The sequence below is a fragment of the Patella vulgata genome, chromosome 6, assembly GCF_932274485.2.
Source record: "Patella vulgata chromosome 6, xgPatVulg1.2, whole genome shotgun sequence".
Classification (NCBI taxonomy): domain Eukaryota; kingdom Metazoa; phylum Mollusca; class Gastropoda; family Patellidae; genus Patella; species Patella vulgata.
In genome coordinates, this window is record NC_065884.2 from 29,030,110 (window position 1) to 29,043,403 (window position 13,294).

The window sequence follows — 13,294 nt, forward strand, 5'->3', positions numbered from 1 at the left end:
AGACGAGTTGAAAACCAGTTCTGTTTGCTAGACTATTCATATATTCAAAATTAATTCAGCCTAGTGTTTAACATTGAACATTTCATAATTTGATTTCAGTGTAAAACTATGACTATACAAAGAAGGTGGGGACCCTTCGGATAGAGATCTTGTAAAACAAAACTAAATTTTTTTAAAAGCATATACATTGATTGATTTGATCATAAGACAGAACTTTACTAAAAGAGAATTTAGGTTGATTTGAGAAGGGGTGAATGCTGACATCCACATAAAACATGTAGGCAGGGCTGTCGGTAATTTTTCACAGTTGAATCAAAAAGTCCAATTTTGCCAAATTTGATTAGCAAATTTAAAAATTGATTAGCAGTTTTTCAGTTTCAATGTAAATAATTAGATATTACTTTAATTCATAACAAATATGATTAGATTCCATTCTGACTATTCTTAGATTTTTTTAGCACTGCCACAAGTACTTGTGACAGTTTGTAAATGTGATGTAGACATTTAGTTAGGTCTTATGTCTGAAGCCAATTCTTGACAGTGACTTCCGAAGCCCCACTCATTTTAATTGTTATTTTTTTGTTACGTTAGAAATCTTCGTTAGAAAACGATCTCGTCTGCTTTTTATCGTGTATTACTATTTTTGTTCAATCGGGCGCACCTCGATTAACTAGACACACGCGATATAAACAATAATATTTTACGGGAATTTTTACTTTGATTTATCATTTTACAATACGTTAACATGTATTTATTTTTTTATATTTTATTTACAATACGTGCGATACACTGGAGTTATTTATTTCAAAATGAATATGATATAATTACTTGATGTCTCGCAACGTGAGTGCGACTACTTGATTCCCTATTTCCGGTTTAATAGTCCCTATTCATAGAGTTATGTCCCTGTGTTATATAGTATTGTGTCTGGGTAGTTCGAGAAGAAAATGTCACACGGAGAATTCATTTTTGTTTATAAAATTTTATTCAACATTTTATACACGTTGAAAGTGTTGAGTAAGCCTTCTAGTCTTCAAAATGTGGATTATTCTTGTGACAATATCCAAAATGACAGGCACATTAATGATTCGCAGTAACTGCGAATCAAAAACTTCAGATTTTAATTTTTGGTTAGCAACGGACGAAATATGTATCGCAAATTGCGCTGCGATACTGGTTGTCGGCAGCCCTGCATGTAGGCATGATTTAATTAGTCAGTCAAACATCTGTTAGTTTTCTATGGAAAATCATTACATTCTTTATTAGGTATTATTAAGATCGAATATGCAATCAATACCTACATTTAAAAAATGTCACACGGAGAATTCATTTTTGTTTATAAAATTTTATTCAACATTTTATACACGTTGAAAGTGTTGAGTAAGCCTTCTAGTCTTCAAAATGTGGATTATTCTTGTGACAATATCCAAAATGACAGGCACATTAATGATTCGCAGTAACTGCGAATCAAAAACTTCAGATTTTAATTTTTGGTTAGCAACGGACGAAATATGTATCGCAAATTGCGCTGCGATACTGGTTGTCGGCAGCCCTGCATGTAGGCATGATTTAATTAGTCAGTCAAACATCTGTTAGTTTTCTATGGAAAATCATTACATTCTTTATTAGGTATTATTAAGATCGAATATGCAATCAATACCTACATTTAAAAAAAAAGTATAGGTGTATTTTAAGCAATCCTAAATCTCAGATATGATCATATTTTTAATATGAAATCCATGCCTTAAAGTGACAGTATCAGTCTTGTGATTCCATTCAACTTGACTCATTCGAATTGTTATCAACTGCTTACAACTGATGCACTGAAAGTTCAGGATGCTGAGCTTCCACAACTCATATTTTTTTTAGATAGGCCTGTGGCTTGCAATTGTTAATGACTTAATATACTGTGTTAGGTCAATAGAAATTGCAAACAAATGTTAGTCGTAGTTTGTTAGTCAAGAGTTGCATCGGTTCATTCGAAGTTTTGTTGTAAAGTCCAGTATACAGCAGAAACTTTGCAAATTAAATTCATAGTTCATGTCATTTTTTTATGACACTAAAACGTAGAATTTTATAGTTACAAGGTAGCCAAGTTTGAAAATGGGGTTTTGAAAACAATTCTAGATTTATGGCGTGTAAATTGACCAATGGGTTCCAAGGAATTTTGGTCAAATTATTTATCAAGCGGTCATGACCGGCATATACAGCCAGCTTTGGCTATGGTGTCTAGTACAATCAAAAAATCAAATCAACAATCAAGTTAAACCATGAATTATTGAGTATAGTAACATCCAATACCAATTAAAGTGGAAAAAACGTTTCTTTTTGAACTCTTAATAAAACTGGAAGTTATACGTCAAGACCAAACTTTTTGATATTAATTGTTAGTAGACATCAGGGTCATCATACATACAATGGTCAAGGGTCATTGAAATGTTAGGTCACTGGCTAGACGGTGAAAATTAGAACAAAATTCAAAGTGAAGCTGGAAGTAAACAAAATTGATATTCAAAAATCAACTCCCTAGGAATTGTTGCCATTCGGAGTAGGTTCAATACAAAAGAAAGTTTTCGAAATCGAAATTAAAATGGCATCTGAATATCGATTTGAAGGTTTTTTGTAAAACCCAATATTGCGGCCAAACCATTGAAAATGTAATTGAACAAGGTCTCTGAAAATGAAAGACAATATCTCGGGCTAACACCAACATATGTCTTTTTTTTATCTATTTTTAAAATGGAGAAAACTATTCTTGTTTGGGAAAAACTTACGAATTTCGAAAAACTGTCAGTCAGAGCCTATATGGGATTCGTCCAAAGAATCCAAAAATGAAAACCTGAAAAAGATCCGTTCAGAAATAACCGAGATATGGGCAATCTGAGATTATTTTTTGTCCCCACCTTAAAATACTTTCTGATTGTCAAAAATGACCCAATTTATATTTAATAAATAATAAACCACATCTAAGTTGGCAGAATGATTGCACCATACACGTAATGAACTTCCTGCCCCCAAAAAAGAAAAGTCTTTGCCACCAACATTTCAAATCATATTAAGAATACTCCGTCCTTCACATTACTATCATTAAATCATGTATTTGACTAAATCAGCAAGATTTATTTCTATTTTTATACACCCATGTTACAGGTCACAATTTTTATCCGATTTCAACGAAACTTGAAATATAGGTTTATCTCCCTAAGATCTTGGTTCCTTCGATATTGGCATGTATCGGGCCATAACTTCATGAATTATGGTCCCTGATTGTACAAAAAATCGCGTTTATACAATTAAAAGTCACATGTCAAAATATTAAAATCCCGTACGTAATAAAAAAAAGTGAACCTCGCTATTTTTCATATTAAATTCCCGTACAGTATTGAATTCATACCACAATTAAAAACCACATGTCAACAAAATATTCAAATCCCGTACGTAATAAAAATTGGTGACCTCGCTATTTTTCACACTTAATTCCCGTACGGCATTCAAATTTATGTCAGTAAATGTCCTACAAAATTAAGCATTTTCGTAATAAGTTGAATGAAAGCTTGCCGATCCTGCTTCGGCATCAAATTCACAACCATAATATTCCTTTAGAATTAAGTGTCTTCGTTTATACGGCAGCAAATGAATGCAGAACTTCCGAAATAGTTAAATCACTTGTAAACAGGCATAGCTAACTTCAGCGAATAACACTCTTTCATAGTCACGACAGAGTGACAGGCATCATAGGCAACACAGCAGAATGATTGACATGCTTCTTAATTCCCGCCTACAAATACGTTTTGCTGGGTGCGTTCTAGTCTCGGTCACCCAGAAACTCCTAGTCTTCAACATATTCGTAGAATATTTTTCTGGATAATAGAGACTAATAGCATACGTGATTCGCATCACACGGCTTCATAGTAAGCACTGCCTAATAATATGTTAAGCAATATTCGTGCCGCGCTCGAGATCAAGGGAAAGTGCCACTGTGGATGAGAATTTCTATATGGATTCTTAAAAGACGTAAAAGATATCATAGTCAAAATGACTGTCCATTGATTTAGGGTGTTATTTACTCTTACGATATGTGACATCTATGATTAGTTTATTATAGATGATGTCGGCTCACATCAATGCGATTAAGATGCCCAACAAATGAGAAACCACGAGGTAAACAGGTGGATTAAAATTATAATCATTCTTTTTGAATTGATGAATAGTCCGACAAAAGGAAAGCAATGACTTCTGTTTAAGATTAGATTGATGAACTGTCCGACAAAGGATTAAGTCAGTCAGTCAATCAAGGCAGATTAAGTAGTTAAATCAAGGTAGGTTTATACTATAGACGGTATAACATGATAAATACGTTGATCACTTAATTACCTAATAAACCCAGCGTATTATCGACGATAATCGGGTTGAGTGGTAGTTATACACTCAGTAAACTATATTAATTTCGGAATTTTGAATATTATTCACCATGTCTTGATGTCCGATTGGGCATATTCCCGGTCGGACAATTTTGGGCGTTTGGAAAAAAGATTCGGACAAGTCCGGAATATAAGGGCAAAATCCCATCACTGCTTGTGGTCCCTCTAGAGGTCACAATTATTATCCGATTTAAAAAAACTCTGTGAGTATATCACTGTTACACGTAATGATGGTTGAGTTTGAATTTCGTGAAAATTGGACCAAAACTGACAGACAAAATGGCCGCCCCTCGTATAACACAAATGGTGTAAATATGTGGTATATCAAGGTTGTGGATACTCTAGAGGTCACAATTTTGATCCGATTTTAATGAAACTTGAAATGCATGTTTATAACCCAAAGATCTTAGTTCCTGTCGATATTCACACATATTTGATGTACCTTCCTGAATTATGGCCCTTGATATTACGAAAAATCGCTTTTTATATGCACACATTGAAATTTTGTCATATACAATATACAAAAAAAATTCAATGTGTGTGTATAAAAAGCAATTTTTCGTAATTGCTTGTGGACGCTCTAGAGGCTAAAGTTAATATCCGATTGACTTTAAATTTATACACAGTGTTTAAGGTCATGAGATGAAGAACCCTTTTGATTGCTTGTGGACGCCGGACCACTGTCCGGACGAGGGCGACCGATGACAATATACAACAAAATTTCAATGTGTGCGTATAAAAAGCGATTTTTCGTAATTGCTTGTGGACGCTCTATAGGCTAAAGTTAATATCCGATTGACTTTAAATTTATACACAGTGTTTAAGGTCATGAGATGAAGAACCCTTTTGATTTTCAGCGATTTCCAATAATTACTGCCAGAGTTATGGCCCTTGATCACTTCAAAAAATCTTGTGGATGCTCTAGAAGCTAAAGTTGATATTTGATTGACTTTAAATTTATACACAGTGTTTGAGGTCATGAGACGAAGAATCCTATTGATTTTCAAAGATTTCCGATAATTACTGCCAAAGTTATGGCCCTTGATCACTTTGAAAAATCTTGTGACACTCTAGAGGCTAAAGTTATCATCTGATTGACTTCAGATTGATACACAGAGTTTAAGATCTTGATACGAACAAGTAAATTTGATATGACTTGAACAGCTAAATCCATGATATTAAAAGTTTTGTATACTAAGCGTTAGCATGTTGCGGAACTTTATAAAAACCAAACAAATTCTAATGGTTTTCTGATAATTACTTCATGAGTTGTTACTCTTAATCAGATTTTAGTGTATTATAAATGTTTAATTACCGAAAAAAGTAAAAATATGTTGAATTCCCAGACGATTTAGCTGCTGTGGGCGTATCTTTGTTTAGCTTGTTCTCTATCCATCTCTTGAAAAATGTAGGCATATCCTGCTTGGCAGCTTCTTGTATACATATACCTTGTAGTGTAACATGTAAAATTTTATACAAACATTTCTTGACTAGATTACAAATCAAACAAGTTGGGGATTTATAATCTTTTGTAAGATAAGTCAACTTTACAAATGGTAACAAATCAATTCCACTACTGACCTAATATTGTAAATGACAATAGGTTAGGTTAAAGCACAGGGATAAAGGCTTTAGGTCCCTTACAATTATATCTATAATGAACTTAGACTATAATACATATTGATCATATTGCCTATTTTCATGACTTTTATATAATCAACCCCAAAAATATATGATTACACATGATCGATTAATGATACAACATACCAGATCATTGATGTATATATTTTAAAATTATACTGTTGTTATTATGTAATTTAAGATGCATAATGTAAGATTTAAATTAAGAGTTGTCAGTTCTTACTTCTAATACAGTGGTTCTCAACCTTTTTTTGTCAACGGCACATCTTGGAACACATGAAAAAATGGCGGCGTTTGAAATAGGCAGTTTGAACTCAACAGAAACTTTAGATTCTCATATAAGACTTTCCCTATTTGAATTGCCTTTAATCTTCATTCTAGTATGTTGGGGCTTTAAATATTTGTCAAATTAACATTGTGGGAACCATATATACAGGGGTGGTCCCCACTCTAAAAGATATTCAGGTTCCCATTTCTATCAGCCTGTGCTGAAAATAACAGATCTAAACTGAAAGATAGCAAAATATTTACTTCAAATGTGTCAATGAGAAAGACTAATACTAAAAACAATCCTGGTTTGCACTTGGAAGACACATTGTACAGATAATCCAATCTATTAAATATGCATGGACAGTAGATACATGTATTAAATGAAACTGACCAAGCTAAACGTTACTGTCTCACTGGACTGTACAGTTTATTTACACAAATTGTTTGCCAGTTAATCAATGTCATGTTTTACATCAACTTATTGGCAGGTCTTTTTATGGACAAAAAAACCTGTTTGAAATGTTGGAAGGACTAACTTCCATGTCCTAAAATATCCCACATGACTCTTGTAGGCCTATATGTTGACAGCCTCTTTCATAGTAGTTTATAGCCTATAGTTTTGAATTGAGTACCGTAGAGCGGGGCTACTTTAGTTTCCGGGGATTGCTATAGACCACAACAATTTTTGAAGATATTTCAAAAATTTCATCAAATCCATCAAAATTGTTATTCAATTATTATTTTCAACCAAATTTTAGATTCCTAACAATAGCATGTTATTTTATATAGTAACATAAACATAAACAAGTAATAGTTATATACATTGTTTTCAAGTTGTATGGGTTGATACACCGTCTCTTTTTTGAGTGGGGCTCCGAGGCGAAGCCAAGGAGAGATCTCCACTCAAAAAAGAGACGGTGTATCAACCCATACACCGAGAAAACAAGATATATAACTGACTTGTATACTAAATACTTTTTCGAGAAATAGAGATTTTTTCTATTTTCCCAATTTCAAAAGCATTTTTCATTTCACAAATTTATCAAAGTTTCCCATTTAGAGCCCCCCAATTATCTCATCGCAAACGCTTATTTCTACTCAGGTAAATGATGTCAGTACACCGCACGGGCATTTTACGGTTTAAATCAGGTCAGGGAAAATTTTCATAACAGGGATATTGATTGGTTGAGAAAAGCAAACGTCATCCAATCATTTTGTACAATAGCCATTTCTTGTTGTTTTGCCAACATCCTGGCTGCGTCGATTGTAGTGGATTGCAGAAATGAATGCAGGAATTCGTCGAATAATCCTACTTTATTATGTCACAGATATATATTTCTAAGACCGAGAATATCAGTTCTGCAAGATATTTCAATGATCGCAAAGATTTAGAAGCCCGATCCTTCACAATCACAGAACAAGAAATTAAAGCCATGCAGATGAGTCGAATCCTGCCAAACACGAGGAAAAATACCAATTGGATAGGAATATGGTGACACTTCGAGATCAGCACAAAAGATTGGATTTTAACTTGTTTGATAAGCAAGGTACATTTGCTAATTTCCGCACAGATCAATTCATTAACTTCGCGAGATATTGACATCCACTGACAGAAAAAAACAAGAACAGCCATTAAATGAAGACGAGTTGGAATTGTAGAGTTCTCAAGTTTGTAGTGTAGAAAATTCCAATGGATTAATTTATACTAGTAATATATTTGGATTACATGCTGCGGATGAGCATGAACCGCGACAAAATGTGAAAGGTTTTAGTGTTGAAAATGCCAAGAGATTAATTTATAATAGTTAAATATTTGGATTATGTGCTGCGGATGAGCATAAGCCGCGACAAAATGTGAAAGTGCGACAAAATGTGAAAGTGTGACTAGATATCAAAATGTAAAGAAATGTGAGACAAAATGTAAGAATATGACTGAGAGTGACGCACATTCGAAAAGTGCTGAGGCAGTTGAAAACGATGACTCTTTTACCATAACATGTTCAAAACGGGTTGTAGATATTCAAATAAATATGTAAATCATGATTTTGTTATTTTTGTCCCTTTTCAACTGATACACGGCCACTTTTCAAATGTGGCCGTGAAAAGTGGCCGTGTATCTGTGTATACCCTCCCATTTTCATCAAAGAGTCGAGAAAAAGTATGGGTATAACATATTGTCGTCGCCCCTGTCTTATACGATTTTGACGAAACTTGAAATATAGGTTTATCTTCAAAAGATCTTGGTTGCTTTCGATATTGCCATGTATCGGATCCAAACTTCATGGATTATGGTCCCTGTTTGTACGAAAAATCACATTTTTAGCTTGTGGACCCTATAGAGGTCACAATTTGTATCCGATTTTGTTGAAACTTGAAATGTAAGTTTATAACCCAAAGATCTTGGTTCATTTCGATATTCGTGCATATCGGATCATAACTACCTGAATTATGGCCCCTGATCGTACGAAAAATTGCGTTTTTAGCTTGTGGACCCTATAGAGGTAATAATTTTTATCCGATTTAAAAAAACGTTTTAGTATATCACCGTTACACCCTAAGGATGGTTGAGTTTGAATTTCGTGAAAATCGGCCCAAAACTGACAGACAAAATGTCCGTCCCTCATTCTCAAATAGCGTACAAATATGTTATATCAAGGTTATGGACCCTCTAGAGGTCACAATTTTCTTCTGATTTTGATGAAACTCAAAATGTAAGTTAATAACCCAAAGTTCTTGGATTCCTTTCAATATTAGCGCATATCGGACTGTAACTTCCTGAATTATGGCCCCTGACTGTACGAAAAATCATGTTTTAGCTTGTGGACCCTATAGCGGTCATAACTTTTATGCGATTTAAAAAAATGTTTGAATATATCACAGTTACACCCTAAGGAATTTCGTAAAAATAAGACCAAATCTGACAGACAAAATGGCCGCCCCTCATACTCAAATAGCGTAAAAATATCAAGGTTGTGGACTCTCTAGAGGTCACAATTTTTCTTCTGATTTTGATGGAACATGAAATGTAAGTTTATAACCCAAAGATCTCGGTTCCTTTCGATATTCGCACATATCGGACCGTAACTTCCTGAATTACGGCCCCTGATTGTACGGAAAATTGTGTTTTTAGCTTGTGGACCCTATAGAGGTTATAATTTTTATCCGATATCAAAAACCGTTTGAATATATCACCGTTACACCTTAAGGATGGTTGAATTCTCTCGCACTCAAATAGCATAAAAATAAGGTATATGAATGTTGTGGACCCTCTAGAGGTCACAATTTTCTTCTGATTTTGATGAAACTTGAAATATAAGTTTATAACCCAAAGATCTTGGTTCCTTTCGATATTTGCGCATATCGGATTGTAACTTCCTAAATTATGGCCCTTGAATGTGCGAAAAATTTTAGCTTGAGGTTCCTCTAGAGGTCACAATTATTATCCGATTTAAAACAACGTCTGAATATATCACCTTTACACGCTAAGGATGGTTGAGTTCAAATTTCGTGAAAGGTGGATCCTCTAGAGGTGACAATTTTCTTCCAATTTGGTTCCTTTCGATATTTGCGCATATCAGATCATAACTTCCTGAATTATGGCCCCTGATTGTACGAAAAATCGCTTTTTGTTTAGCTTGTTCTCTACCCATCTCTTGCAAAATGTGGGCGTATCCTGCCTTGCATCTGCTAGTTTTTTAAAAAAATAAACTGAAACAACTGCGGATTTGTTGAAATGCCCTGTGGTGAGGTTTCGAAGTTGACTATATTCTAAATTTAGATAAATATCATTTACACAAAACAATGGTACATGTACTTGATAGATATTTTTTGTGTGCTTTACTTTAGACGCTTTTTCAAGAGAAAATGTAACTAATATTTTTGTAGATTGTGTTTGGTTCCAGCTACATGTTAGGCCACACTTACAAATAAAATGAAATTGAATGTGGTTTAACATCCTACTGTTCTGCTCCGACTGAGCTTATGAAGACGGGGCCAAACCGAGAGGATTTAAAGTAAAAAAAATTATTTTCAGATCTTTAAATCTTGACAGAGAAAAAAAGTTAGAAAAAGAGAAATGTGAAAAAGAGAAACCTCCAGGATATATACCTACTACTGGTAATAATGAAGTTAACACTGAAAATCGTAAGCTACATTGTATTTATAATTTCACCTGCATTGTATTTCTAAATTCCTTAATTAAAGAGCACATAAAATAGCCATATACTTGAAGCCAGTATGATAATATTATACACCTACACCAATTTAACATAAATCTGATTGATATTTGTTGTCCATCGCCTTTTGAAGAAAACAGGAGACTATTAAAATCTGTGCCTCAGACTGTTCGTCCGTCCGTCAAATGTTTTGGGATACAATAACTCTCCTAACTGAGCTAGAATGTTCAAACTTGGTCTAAGTGTTTATTAGGTAAATGCTTTGATGGAGTTTGACAATGAGCTATGGTAAGCAGAGATAAGCAATTGGATTGGTTGATGCTTTGGGACATGATAATTTTGGTTCTAATTATATCAATACCTTGACTAAGTTCGATATGAGCATTTTTGGCTCGGTTTAAGCAGAACTGTAATTGTAAGCAATTTGATTGGTTGTGGTTGAGACTTTAGAACATGTTGACTTCGCTTCTGATCAGATGAGAGTGGTGAAACTTCATGCATAGTTTCATTACATAAGTACCTTGACTAGGTTCGATGCTAAGCATTTTCTGCTTATGCTTAGTAGATACTTTAATCTGATTGGTCGAGACATTGGAACACAGTAACTCTCCTCCAAATTAAGGTAGAATGATTAAATTTGATGTAGGTGTCTATTAGGTGAATGCCTTGACAGTGGTCGATCATGCGCATTTTCCACTAAGCAGAGATAAGCAATTTTATTGGTTGAGACTATGGAAAACAATAACTTTGGTTCTAATCAGGTGAGAGTGATGAAATTCAGAGTATAGATTCATTTTATGAACACCTTTACTAAGTTCGATGATGAGAATTTTCTGCTTAAGCTAAGTAGTGATAAGCAATTTGATTGGAACATAACTTTTAATTGCGATAGAATGTTTAAACTTGGGGTACATATAGATGTTCATTAGGTGAATGTCTTGACTGAGTTCAATGATTAACATTTTCGTTAAAGCTAAGTAGAGCTAAGCAATTTCAATAGTCGATGCTTTGGAACAAGATAACTTTGATATAGTTTCACTAACAGGTAGGCCTACTTCAAAACCTTGACTGAGTTCGATCTTGTACATTTTCTGCTTAGATTAGATAATCTGTTTGATTGCTCGATTCTTTTCAAAAACTAATTAGTGTGTGTCATCTATTTATTTTGGGATATCAGCAGGGGAAAAAAAAAACCTCTGTTGGCTTGTTTTACTACAATTTATATGTCAAAGAGAAAAAAATTTGATTTATAATGACTACTCAAGCCAGGCCATTCTGGGCCTATTGAATAGAACAATTATATTTCAGTAATTTGGTTGCTCATAGGGGTCTTTAGCAGTGTGGTTAACTGGAGAAAACCCACAAGGTTTTCAAGGTGACCCTACTCATTGTCACTTAGACTCATTGACAGATCTTATGATCTTAGGTACATGTAGAAACATTGTTAACAGCCAATAAATCTAACACTCATTTACTTCTATTATTGGTCACTTATTCAATTATTTCCTCATCAGATTTTCTCAAAGTGGTGTCACATAAATATTACATCATTGTTTTTTTTACCGTGTTTTATGTATTTTTCATTATTACTACAGAAGTCCAGACAATTGATAGTTGTCAAGCGATGTTTTTACCTTTAGGAGCCTCCGCATCCCTACTCATAATGTTTTTCTTCTTTGATTCCTTACAAATGGTGTTTGCAATCTTTACAGCAAGTAAGTGATTATATGATTAATATATTGTTAAATATCACTATCACCATGACATCTGCATAGGTGGGAACAAGTCACAGCACATCGAGTTCGACTGGAGTCTCAACTCCCGTTCAGGTCGCCAGTTTATCAAATGAGTAAGGAAATCATGGTGAATAAGGCAAGTTAGAGTTATGTCCCTTTACCGTGAACGAAGCCCTTAGCTCTTTTGTGTCACAATTTGTCAAGTCCCGAGTCATGGGACTAGAGTTCCCACCTCTAGACATCTGTAGAGTGGTTGTTTTTTTTTGATGGGGGGGGGGAATGTAAATTGAATAAATCTATGAAGAAAAACAAACAATTCTGTGAAAATATTTTGTTTCTTTTTCAATATAGTCTGATCCTTAATGTAAATCTGTCGGCTTTTCGGGTAGAAATCGTGGAACAAGCTTTATTTTGAAGGTTTTGATGTTTAATGACAAAAACAACAATGTTTACATTTTTTCTGAGTAGGTTTTCATGGTATGGGAGACCATTTTCTGAGGGTAGACATTTTCAATAATATTCCAACTTATTTTTTTTTATTTTTACCCTATTTATAATGTTATTGACATATCAACTGTGATTTGGCACTGTATTAGTATTCACAGGGGTCATGACTATATTTCAAATTTTTTCCCATCACTTCATGAAGATATTTCCAAGATGGCGGCCATTTTTAGTGGAAAAATGGGACGATGTGAAGATTTTGCTTAAGAGTAGTGTTTGGTGTCAATATATATGTTTTCGGGGTTGCAGATTTCATTTCTGACATTTACAACCTTGTAAATTGATCTCATGGTCACATACTTAGCATATTTGCAAGATGGCAGCCATTTTTGGCGGGAATTGGGACATGTCCAGATTTTGATTAAGTAGTAGTGTTTGGTATCAATATATATGTTTACGGGGGCGCAGATTTCATTTCTGACATTTACAACTATGTAAAATGATCACATGTTCACATATTTAGCATATTGCCAATATTGCTCCCGCTTATGCTGGAAAAATCAAATGATTTGCTGATTTTGTTTTAGTAGTTGTCTTCGGTGTCAAT

General features: G+C 34.1%; 1 protein-coding gene across 4 annotated transcripts in view; it reads left to right on the forward strand.

Annotated features, from left to right (window-relative positions):
• LOC126825738 (signal peptide peptidase-like 3) overlaps positions 1-13,294 on the forward strand; it is a 60,207-nt gene that overhangs the window by 31,727 nt on the left and 15,186 nt on the right. For all 4 annotated transcript variants that reach the window (XM_050555516.2, XM_050555518.2, XM_050555514.2 and 1 more), the window contains exons 4-5: positions 10,366-10,475; positions 12,103-12,222. In XM_050555516.2, the coding sequence (XP_050411473.1) occupies positions 10,366-10,475; positions 12,103-12,222 (230 nt within the window). The remainder of the gene's footprint in view (positions 1-10,365; positions 10,476-12,102; positions 12,223-13,294) is intronic.